The sequence below is a fragment of the Giraffa tippelskirchi genome, chromosome 10 (assembly GCF_054371585.1).
Source record: "Giraffa tippelskirchi isolate mGirTip1 chromosome 10, T2T-mGirTip1v1.2.pri, whole genome shotgun sequence".
Classification (NCBI taxonomy): domain Eukaryota; kingdom Metazoa; phylum Chordata; class Mammalia; order Artiodactyla; family Giraffidae; genus Giraffa; species Giraffa tippelskirchi.
This window is the reverse complement of record NC_137284.1, coordinates 145,779,903-145,792,057: the sequence shown is the minus strand read 5'-3', so window position 1 is coordinate 145,792,057 and position 12,155 is coordinate 145,779,903. Positions and strand designations below refer to the sequence as shown.

At 43.3% G+C, this 12,155-nt stretch overlaps 1 protein-coding gene across 2 annotated transcripts in view; it reads left to right on the top strand.

Moving 5' to 3' along the window:
* The window catches only part of ATP6V0A4 (ATPase H+ transporting V0 subunit a4), a 72,731-nt gene that overhangs the window by 22,096 nt on the left and 38,480 nt on the right, over nt 1–12,155 (top strand). Inside the window, exons 1-6 of one of the 2 annotated variants that reach the window (XM_081533117.1) lie at nt 2,706–2,923; nt 4,526–4,659; nt 6,160–6,238; nt 6,528–6,622; nt 10,658–10,783; nt 11,263–11,357. In XM_081533117.1, coding sequence (XP_081389243.1) covers nt 4,543–4,659; nt 6,160–6,238; nt 6,528–6,622; nt 10,658–10,783; nt 11,263–11,357 — 512 coding nt within the window. In that variant the 5' untranslated portion in view covers nt 2,706–2,923; nt 4,526–4,542. Of the gene's footprint in view, nt 1–2,705; nt 2,924–4,525; nt 4,660–6,159; nt 6,239–6,527; nt 6,623–10,657; nt 10,784–11,262; nt 11,358–12,155 lie in introns of those variants that run through there. The other variant, XR_014066428.1, reaches the window with a different exon arrangement.

Here is a 12,155-nt window from a genome sequence, read left to right as displayed (position 1 = left end):
TCAAAGGACAAGCATACTCCCATTCAGACAAATTGCGCCAATTTAGAGTCCTGCCAGTGTCATACAGGCATGCTGGCCTTCTGCACCTTTAATTTGGGGCTCTAGGAGAAAAAAATTGCAAACCTGAAAATAACCTCTCCTTCCTATACTTCCACACACTAAATAAATATCTAAGATCCTATTTTATTTTATAGATTAGCACACTGAGAGAGAAGTGAAAGTGATAGTCACTCAGTCACGTCTGACTCTTTGTGACCCGATGGGCTGTAACTCGCCAGGCTCCTCTGTCCAAGGGCTTCTCCGGACAAGAATACTGGAGTGGGTTGCCATGCCCTCCTCCAGGGGATTTTCCCTACCCAGGGATCGGAACTCATGTTTCTTACGTCTCCTGCGTAGGCAGGTGGGTTCTTTACCACCAGCGCCACCTAGGACACTGAGACCCTGGGATTAAATAGCTTCCCCAAGGTCACACGTGGTCAAAGGGAAAGATGGGGACCTGACCCAGGCACTTTGGATCTCAACTCTGCTCTTAACCATCAAGATGTACTTTTTTCTGTATATGCTTCTCCGCGATTCCTGAGCACCGGGACCTTTGATAGCTACGGTTCCACCCACTGACCAGAAGACACAGCACTCTGAGTTGGGGTGAAGAGCAGAATGGAAGTGGGGGGAAGGAGAGAGCAAGAAGAGGGAGGTACCATAGGGGCAGGGGCTTCTCTCGCCTTGGTCTGGAGCTTATCTGATGGGAGCGGCAGAGTCAACACTGGTGATTCCTTTGGTAGTTTTCAGTTCTGAGCTTCCTGCTTTGGTTTGCCAATCCTGAATTCAGCCTTGGAAGCTAGCTTTGCCCAGGTGAGTCTGGATTCTTGAATGGGTCTGCCGGGTTGAGATGGGTGGGTGTGGCAAAGCTCTGCTTCTTAAGAAGCCCAAGTGGTACTTTTCCTCCAGGGCTCGCAGAGGCCCCACCTCCACTGCCCTAGGTGCAAAACAGCTGCTTCTTAGCTGTTTGTTTGCAAATTGCCTTCACCCTTCTTCTCTGTTTCCTCCCAGCTGAAGCTCGATTTTCACCCTGTGTTCTCAAAGGCTATAGTTCTTATTTGATCATACACAAAAATCATCTGAGGGGCTTACTAAAAAGGCAAATTTCGGACAATCTGGGAAATTGAACACTGATTGGATATTTGATATTAAGAAATTATTACTGAATTTTCCTGTGACCATAGTATTGTGTGTGTGTGTATATATAACATATACAGAGAAGAATCTTTATCTTTTGAGTATTTTGATATTCACATATTTTGAAAGAAAAATATGATGTATACGACTAGCTTCAAAATAGCCCAGAGTGGGTAGGAGAAATGGGTGGGGGTTAGAGGATACAAAAGTCAACAACTGTTGCTGCTGAGTGGTGTGTACATGGGGGGGGTGGTTCTTTATACTATTCTCTGTATTTGTGAAGATGCTTTAATTTTTCCATAATAAAGTGTAAAAAAAACCAAAAAGTACCCTCCTTATTCCAGGGTACATTTTACAGGCACCCAGCGTGGCTGTGGGGGGATCTACTCACCTCACCTGGAGAAAAGACTCTACAAAGGGAACTCAGGTGGCCCCTGCAGAGAAACACAACCTCATTGACTCACCCCTCACGCCTCTGCCAGATAAATGGGAAAGAGCAGTCCTCAGTAAGGAAAGGGTACATCGCTCAGCTGGCCTGTGTCAACTCACCTGGGCCGCAGGAAAGTTGAATTTTAGCTGTAGTGTATATATTTAAAAGTTGAATTTTAGCTGTAGTGTATATATTTAGAAATGTCTGTTTAGTTCTTTGGCCCACTTTTTGATTGGGTCATTTATTTTTCTGGAATTGAGCTGCGGGAGTTGCTTGTATATTTTTGAGATTAATTGTTTGTCCGTTGCTTCGTTTGCTATTATTTTCTCCCATTCTAAAGGCTGTCATTTCACCTTGTTTATAGTTTCCTTTGTTGTGCAAAAGCTTGTAAGTTTAATTAGGTCCATTTGTTTATTTTTGCTTTTATTTCCAATATTCTGGGAGGTGGGTCATAGAGGATCCTGCTGTGATTTATGTCGGAGAGTGTTTTGCCTATGTTTTCCTCTAGGAGTTTTATAGTTTCTGGTCTTATGTTTAGATCTTTAATCCACTTTGAGTTTATTTTTGTGTGTGGTGTTAGAAAGTGTTCTAGTTTCATTCTTTTACAAGTGGTTGACCAGTTTCCAAAACTATTTTTCAATGTTATCTAATTTCTCCAGCGAAAAGAAGTGTTTTAATGCGGTGTAATAGATATTTGGCTCAGCTGGTAAAGAATCTGCCTGCAATGCGGGAGACCTGGGCTGGGAAGATGCCCTGGAGAAGGGAAAGGCTACCCACTCCAGTAGTCTGGCCTGGAGAATTCCATGGACTGTATATAGTCCATGGGGTCGCAAAGAGTCGGATACGACTGAGCGACTTGCACCTCACTTCAATAGATACTAAAACACAGGAAGGTTATCTCTAGGGCTCTTTGGGGGCCCCAAGTCGGCTCTTCCCAAACCCTCCCCTCACTGGGAGGTAAGTGTCTTCCTTAGGGAAGGAAGTCTCTGACCCCGGTGGGGCCCCAAGGTCGTGGCCGAGGGCACAGGTGGGGCGATGGAGGGAGGGGGTGTGTGAGCAGGGACGGCCGGCGGGGCAGGTTTGTCCTCGCCTCAGACAGGCCGGTGTTGATACAACACAGCCCGCCTCGGGCTCTGCGGGCGCCGGGGGAGGAGAAGCCGCGGGAGGGGCTCTGCGGTCGCTGTGGGGAGTCGCCTGCGGAGTCCGCAGCCGGGCTGGTCCCATCCGCCCGCCGCTCGCTCGAGAGCCCTACCTTCCCCGCCCGGCCAAGGAAGCCGCGGGAGTCCCGCGCCCAGGACCCGCTCGGACAAGGCTGGGGTAGGAAGGGAGGGTCTCTGTCTTGTGCTCTTGGGTCTGCAGGAAGCTCATGTCTTCTGTGTCTTTCCTATGAAAACTTTGCCTTGCTTACTAGAACCGGCCGTGTGAAAAATTCATTCATCTGGGTGTCAGCAGGCAAAAATGGAATACCAGATTCTCCACTTGGGAGGGTCGGAGGAGATTTTTGCCTCTAGTCAGTAAATCTGGAAATGTTTTTTGAGCCTCTTCTTTGGGATTGAGCTAGACGGGTGATGGAGTGAAAACGAGTTCTGATCTCCGGGCTTTTCTGGCTAGTGGGTAGAACAGACAGGAAGCAAGTAATTGCAGATGATTGTATTCCATTATATTCTGGGAGGGCTTCCCAGGTGGCTCAGTGGTAAAGAATCCACCTGCCTGTGCGGGAGACACAGGTTTGATCCCTAGGTTGGGAAGATTCCCCTGGAAAAGGAAATGGCAACCCACTCCAATATTGTCTGGGAAACCCCATGGACAGAGGAGCCTAATGGGCTACAGTCTGTGGGTTGGCAAAGAGTCGGACCTGACTTAGCCACTAAACAACATATTCTGGGAGCATAAAGAAGGGGGCTTAGTTTGCTCTGAGTGTTGGGGATTGGGCGTATGGATGAAGAAGATTCTTATCCTGGGAGGGAGGAATGACAGGAGTATGTGGGGTATGGGGGATGCAGGGTGGGGAGGAAGGAGTTGAGGTTCTAAATCTTGGGAAAGCCTGGACAAAGGTCCTGAGGGGGTTCTCAGAGAAATTTGGGGAAACAAGAAGGGAGGGCTGAGGCCAGATGATGCACACAGCCCTTCCTTGGCTACGTCAAGGGTTTTAGACTTTAACCTGTGGGAAAATGGGACAATGGAAGGATTAAAACAGGGGTGATAAACCCAGTGTTTGGCAAGTAGTAGATTATACATTATAAAATTATAAGGAAAAGGGACCCCTCCTTCTGGGATGTGTGATGGTTCTTCCAAAAGGTTGGGATCTGAGGAAGACAGTTTGGTTTGGCAGCAGTAGGGCAATCTGGAGGGTCTTGGGTGAGAGTGGGTTCTAGGTGAATATCCTTTTTCCTTATAGAGGACATACAGATTTATTTCATTCCTGCTGACTGCACAGAGTTCTGTTGTGTCAGTTTAATCTTTCCCCCATTGATGGATATCTAGGTTAGGTCCATTTATTATAATTAGTAAATACAGTGTTGTCAGAAACATCCTTGTGAGTCTATTTTCCCTTACATCTCCGAGTTTATCTGGGTGAAGAGCAGTGGAAATCTTGTGTCATGGATATGAATAACATAAAGTTTGGTGGATACTGACAAATTGCTCTCTAAAAAAAACTATACCAAAAAAATGCTCTACAAACGTACACTTCAAGTATCAAGTGTCTGAAAATGCCTGCTTCCTCACACCTTCTCCAAATGTGAGTTTATTAATCATATTTTTAAATCTTTTGCCAATCTGATGGGTGGTGAAAAGTAGTACCTTGTTGTTTATGTTTTTAAATTTAGGAGAGAGTCCTGTTGCATTTTTTTTCTTCTGTTGGATTTTAATATAACTCAGCGGCACATTTGTTACCTCAAATATCTTTGTGTCCCGCAGACCAAGGTTGGGCCAACATGGCATCCATATTCCGAAGTGAGGAGATGTGTTTGTCACAGCTCTTCCTCCAGGTGGAGGCTGCATACTGCTGTGTCGCTGAGCTTGGAGAGCTTGGATTGGTTCAGTTCAAAGATGTAAGTACTGCATTCATAGGAGACCAAAAGAAGGTGGAGTTTCCACTTCTTGGTGGTGAATAAAGGTCAGGGAGAAGCGCCCTGGGCTGGAGTAGTGGAATTCAGTGGTTCTTGTTCTTCTGGCTAGAATTTGTGATAACATTGGGCAACTGACTTGCAAACATGTGTCACCTCTATAGGAATGTTTTGAAACTCTAATATAATAAAAAAGGTGACATTGTATTTTATTTCCTATGTACCTCTTCAAGACATTTGATATATCCAGTGGGCACATGCATTGCCAACCTTATTATGAGGGCAAAAAGCAGTGCTTCCTGACCAGTTAGTTTGAGGAAAAAGTATCTTGGGAGTCCACAGTCTCTTGAGGGTGATATTCTCCAGCTAGACTGTATTCCCCACCCCCCCAGTTTTATTGAGATATAATTGACCTATAACACTGTATAAGTTTAAGGTGTATGGCATAACGACTTGACTTACATCATAAGACTCTTACAATTTACTCTCTTAACAACTTTTGTATATAATGTACAGCAGTGTTCATCATATTTTTCATGTACATTATATCCCTAGTACTTATTTGTCTAATAATTTCTCTAATTATCTAATAATTTATTTCATAATTAGATAAAATTATTTCTCTAATTATCTAATAATAACTTGTTTATCTAATAAAAGGAAGTTTGTACCTTTTGACTGTCTTCATCCAGTTTCTCTGTTACCTCACCCCCCACCTCTGGTAACCAAAAATCTGATCTCTTTTTCTATGAGTTTGTTTGATTTTGAAGTATGATTGACCTACAACACTGTTAGTTCCTGGTACACCACAATACCAGGATATCAGTATTTCTATACATTTCAAATGATCACCATAATAAGTCTTTTTACCGTCTGTCACCATGGGACTGTCTTAAGTAAGTCAGGGTACCATTTCCCAAAGGGAGTTGAGATCCTTGCCAAAAGCTTTTGAATTCAGTTTAGAAAATGGGACTCACTAAGTCCACTCATTTTCTCACTAAGATCTGGTCAAAACGAAGCCCTTCAGAGAAGGATCATGTCTTTGCAGCCCTAGTTCCAACTCAGGACCTGACATGGGGTAGTTCCTTAATAACATTTATTGGGCTGAGCTGAGGGGTCACCAGCACAAAAGGATCCTGACTTTTTCTTGAAGACCAGGATCCATTGCATGGAGCTGTGCTATTTTCAAGGTCCTATTGTATTCATGACTCTATTGAGGAATTCAAAGCAATTTGGACAGTAAGTGCAGCTAAAACTTAAGAAAAGTTTACAGAGGCCAGGGCTTGTGGCATTTGGGGAACTGAGGGTAAGAATATCAAGGTGGGTTTGACTGGAACTCTCTTGTCTTGTGCATGGGAGTATCTAGTCCTAACATGATTCCAGCAACATTCTGCAGCATTAATAATTAATAATAATAATAGCCAAAGAGAATGTGTTGGCAGCAGTTGCTACTAATGTGTGCCTGTGGCTTTCCCCTCCTTCTAGTTAAATGTGAAGGAGAGCCGCTTCCAGAGGAAATTTGTGAATGAAGTCAGAAGGTGTGAATCATTGGAGAGAATCCTGCGTAAGCCAGTTTTCTGCTTGCAGTCTGAATGTGCACTGGCAGGGAGGGAGATGGTTTGCAGGGGTGATGTCCTGCAGTCTGCCTCTATGTGTGATACTGCTACTCTAGGTGGAGGCAGATCCTGGTTATGGGCAGAGGGGGCTAGAGATGGGGGCCAGGTTCTGTGGCAGGTCCCAGGGCAATTCAGGCAGCTGAGCTGGGAAATGCATCTGTCCTACTTGACCCCATTTTTTAGGTAGGAGAAAACACACTCACCTTGGGCTCTCTGGTGGGGTTTTTCATCCTTCAGGTTTTCTGGAAGATCAGATGCAAGATGAGATTGAGATTCAGATGCCTGAGAAGTCCCCACTGACCCCTCTTCCACGGGAAATGATCATCTTGGAGGTAGGTTCTTTCCGACTTTACAGAGGACGGTATCGAAGCCTGTCTCCTGCAAGCCCTGCAAGCCTCTCATGGTCCTCTACCCCATTGCTGAAGGCGCGGAGGTAGGTTTATGTGTTGGTCCACTTTTCAGTGTTACTCGCCCAGGAAAAGCCCCCCGTGCAATTTTGAAAGTCACTCTTGCATCTGTTGGTGGCCATGTGTGTTGTTTCCATGTCTTGGCTATTGTAAACAATTCTGCAATGAACAGGGGGATGCCCATTTCTTTTCCAGATATGATTTCCTTTCCTTTGGATAAATACCCAGAAGTAGAGTTGTGAGATCCAGTGGTTTGCTTCTTAATTATCTGTCTGATGCATTGGGTCTACTCTGGATTGAGGCCTCTCTTCAGCTTGGCTTCTGAGGTCAAGTGGGAGAAGGCAGCAGTTTTCTTTAGCTAAGGCCTTTATGGCTGGAGGACCCCTTCCTCTTTCTTTCCCTTCTGTGTCAATTTGCTTTTGTAAAAGACTGAGTATCTGCTGTGCACAAGGCGCCTTGGTGAAACATGGCCTTGCCTCTAGGAGCTTCTAGAGCAGGCTGTGGGGAGAGGAGAGAGGGTGAGCCAGGGGGAGAGGATGTCAAAAGGTTACTGTTGTTCAGTTGCTAAGTTGTGTCTGACTCTTTGCGACCCCATGGACTGCAGCATGCCAGACTTCCCTGTCCTTTACTGTCTCCCAGAATTTGCTCAGACTCATGTCCATTGAGTTGGCGATGCCAATCCAATTATCTCATCCTCTTCCACCCTCCTCTTTTGCCTTCAGTCTTTCCTGGCATCCAGGGTCTTTTCCAATGCATTGGCTCTTGGCTTCAGGTAGTCAAAGTATTGAGGCTTTAGCTTCAACATCAGTCCTTCCAATGAGTATTCTTTAGGGTTCTTCAGTCCTTTAGGATTGACTGGTTTGATCTCCTTGCAGTCCAAGGGACTCTCAAAAGTCTTCTCCAGCACCACAGTTCAAAAGCATCAATTCTTTGGTGCTCAGCCTTCTTTATGGTCCAGCTCTCATATCTGTACATGACTAATGGAAAAACCATAGCTTTTGACTGTATGGACCTTTGTCGGCAAAGTGATGTCTCTGCTTTTTAATATGCTGTCTAGGTTGGTCACAGCTTTTCTTCCAAGGAGTGGCATCTTTTAATTTCTTGGCTGCAGTTACCATCCACACTGATTTTGGAGCCCAAGAAAAGAAAATCATTTACTGCTTCCTCTTGTTCCCCCTCTGTTTGCCTTGAAGGGACCTTGCCTGATGGGACCAGATGCCATGATCTTAATTTTTTGAATGTTGAATTTTACAGCAGGTGTTTCACTCTCTCCCTCTTCACCTTTATCAAGAGGCTCCTTAGTTTCTCTTCATGTTCTGCCATTAGAGTGGTATTATCTGCATATCTGAGGTTATTGATATTTCTGTGGGCAATCTTGATTTCAGCCTGTGATTCATCCAGCCTGGCATTTCACATGTTGTCAAAAGGTGGGCAGATCTAAATCCTGGAAGGCCCTGTTGATCTTGGTTTAAAAAAACAAAAAAAAGGACTTTTTATCCTCAAAAGAGAAAGGGCTCGCTAAGAGAGGTGAGCAGATATGGAAGAGCTTCGTTGATTGAGCCTTATCTCTGGCTGGGTTTTCTCCTGTCTTTTTTTGTTTTCTTTTAAGATAATTTAAAATTCTTGAAATTGTTGAAGCCACCAGTAGTATAAATCTAGATTCTCTAACGGAAACATGAGACTGGCAAGACTGACAACTCCGCTTGAATATATTTTGGATCTTATCATATTAAAATCTGGATAATTGGGGAGAAAGTTTTAATGCATACACATAGGATTTCCATAAAATTATCTCCAGTTTCAGCTTCACCACTAGTTTTCTCATACCAGCCTTGCAGCTCCCACTCCTGTTGCCATTCCCCTTACCTTCCTAAACACCTATAGCTGTTCTTGTGAACTGTGAGCTAGCTTAATGGCTCATGTTTCCACCATAATCTTTTTATATGTTCTTTTTCAGATTCTTTTCCCTTTTAGGTTATTGTGTGCAGGCCCAGCCACTCAGTTGTGTCTGACTCTGTGACTCCCTGGACTGTATCACTCTACCTTGTCACTTCCCTGCTTCAGAATGTTGATGGTTTCCTTCTTGCCTGAGTCAGGTCCATCCTGGCCAGCAAAATCTGCTCTCCTTGGCCCTGTCCTACCTCTCAAGTCCTACAGGCTCCTCGGGCTGGTTCCTTGATTGTATACTACTCTTACACATTGTTGAGGATCCCAAAGAGCTTTATTTATGAGGGTTATATTTATTGATATTTACTGCTGGAGAAGACTCTTGAGAGTCCCTTGGACTGCAAGGAGATCAAACTAGTCAATCCTAAGGGAAATCCACCCTGAATATTCACTGGAAGGACTGGTGCTGAAGCTCCAATACTTTGGCCACCTGATGTGAAAACCTGACTCACTGGAAAAGACCCTAAAGCTAGGAAAGATTGAAGGCAGGAGAAGGGGATGACTCAATGGACATGAATTTGAGTGAACTCTGGGAAATAGTGAAGGATAGGGAAGCCTGGTGTGCTGCAGTCCACGGGGTTTCAAAGAGTCAGACACAACTGAGCAACTGAACAACAACAACTGTGTTAGGAACTAAAACTGAAAAAAGTAAAATATTTATTAATTCATTAAAAATAATATCTCATTACATGTTAAAATTTTTAATGAAAGATAATTGTATTTTCAAAGAAAAAACTTTAGTGAAGAGTGCTGTTGTTAGCAAATTTATTATATATTTGGCTTAATAGAAGACTGACTTCGTGTGCTTTGAATCTGTTGTGATATGTTCTCATTGAAGTATATAAAGAGAATTTAGTCTTGAAAAATAGGTTGTTGGAAAAGGGAGGAGTGTTTTAATAGTCTTTTCAAATAATAATTGTGGATATTCTTTGATATTACATTAAAATTTGACAAGCATGGGGAGTGTTGCTTTTGTTAAACAGGTAACAAGTATTTTTGTTTCCAAATTGACATAAGAGATGCGGGTTCAATCCCTGGGTTGGGAAGATCCCCTGGAAGAGGAAATGGCAACCCATTCCAGTGTTCTTGCTTGGAGAATCCCATGGACAGAGGAGCCTAGCGGGCTACAGTCCATGGGGTCACAAAGAGTTGGATGTGACTGAATGTCTGAGCACTAAAATAAATAACCAGTGTCAATTTGGAAACAAATATACTTGTTACCTGTTTAATGAAAGCAAAATTCCCCATGCTGATATGTGACTGGCCGGAATGCTTTGATTTCTCATGTAGCTCATTTTCCTTCCCCAGAGTGTTTTCTGGTCCTCCGCATTTGATAAGGGAACTCCTGAGAGTGTATGACCACAGCTATACTTGTTGTGCAGTTGCTAAGTTATGTCTGACTCTTTGCAACCCCATGCACTGCAGCACACAAGGCTTTCCTGTCCTTCACCGTTTCCCAGAGTTTGCTCAGACTCACGTCCATTGAATTGGTGATGCTATCCAACCATTTAATCCTCTGTCATCGCCTTCTCCTCCTGCCTTCTATCTTTCCCAGTATCAAAGTCTTTTCCAATGAGTTGGCTGTTTGCAGCAGGTGGCTGAAGTATTGGAGCTTCAGCTTCACCCTCAGTCTTTCCAGTGAATATTCAGGGTTGATTTTCTTTAGGATTGACTGGTTTGATCTCCTTGCAGTCCAAGGGACTCTCAAGAGCCTTCACCAGCACCGCAATTTGAGAGCGTCAATTCTTCGGCGCTCAGCCTTCTTTATGGTCCATCTCTCACATCTGTACTTAACTATTGAAAAAGCCATAGCTTTGACTATACAGATCTTTGTTAGCAAAGTGATGTCTATACTTTCCGCTCTGCAGTCTTGTTGAGTTTGACTGAACAGGCCTCTCAACTTCAAGCTACCTAGTGATGCTCTGCAGATTTGATATTATTTGTTGTGGTTAATGTACAGTAAATGTCATAGTGCTTTCTGCCTGGCTTATTTTCTTTTTCCCTCCTGCAAAGACTGCTCTAGAAAAACTGGAAGGAGAGCTTCAGGAAGCCAATCAGAACTATCAGGCTTTGAAGAAAAACTTCCTAGAACTGATGGAATTCAAACACCTTCTGAAGAAAACCCAGGACTTCTTTGAGGTTGTGATTTGGGGACTGTGTATTCAAGGGCCCTTTTCTCTAGAACCTCAAATTTCTATTTTGACAACCGGTTGGTTTGAAATATGAGTAGATTGTGATATTTCTGTCATCTGGCTGGGCTGTGGGTGACGAGGGTTAGGATGGCATGTGGCATTGGTTGAAATGAATGCAAAAATATTAAGGAGCTCACTAGTAAAGTACGTGGCCCAAATGGCCCAGAGAGAAATGGAAGTCAGAAAAAAGCACAACAATTAGTTTGAGCAGATTTGGGATTTTGGTAGGAAGAGACCTTGTTTTAAATACACAGTTAAATCTTTATTTGAAACAGAAAACTAGATTAGGTCTAAGCATCATGTCTTCTGAATTCTATTTGTAGAAAATTGAGTAATTATATAAAAGCAGACAAAGCCATGCAATGTGGGTGCTTTTAAGATAGTCTAAGTACCTTTAAATGAAAATAGTGATTCTTTGACTTTCAGACAGAAGCCAACTTAGCAGATGATTTCTTTGTAGAAGACACTTCCGGTCTCCTGGAGTTAAGACCTACGCCTGCGTACATTAGTGGAAAGCTGGGGTTAGTGAAACTCCTGCTCTGAACGTTATGTGTAGATGAGTCCCTGGTCTGTATGCTCAGTGCCTGGCGTGTGGTAGATTTCCCTGACTGTTTGAGTGAATGAATGAATGGACAAATAATGACTGACAAGAGGACTATTTCACATGATTATAGGCCTCCATCCAGTAAAACACCTAAGTCTAATCTGACCTGGTTGGTGGAGTTGTAGGTAGTGTTACCTTTTTAATGGTGAGACTGACATTCTTGAGTCTGAAGAGTGTGATGTTTGAATTGTCTCCACGTGGGAAGGATGTAGTGATGATTGTTTAGGTGGAGTTTCTTGACTGTCCCTGCCTTTGGAACAGGGCTATGGAATACGTGTTTTTGGTTTTTTTTTGTCTTGTCTCTAAAATACTGTTTTGATAATAGGTTTGGAGTGTGAAGTTTGAAGTGTAATTAGCAATGAGGTAGCTGGGCAGTCATGTCTCCCACAAGTAGAAGTAATAGAGTACGATAATACCCACCAAAATGTGTGATGATTCAAAATGGTGGGATTTCATTTACTGTTGAAGTAAAATTGAAAGTGAGTTTTGGAATTCTAGTTCTTTATTCAGCAGATACTTAGGGGCCTGCTATTTGAGGCACTAGACATTGAATTTGGAATGGAAAGGAAACTATGTATTGAAAATATTGATCAGAAGGTAATACTGGATAACATACACTTATAATAATGGGCCAATGAAAGTAACCATTTTAAAGTTAATGTGAAAAGTTTGAGTTAGAAACTTATCTAGATACCTAGATGATTGTGTAAGTAGA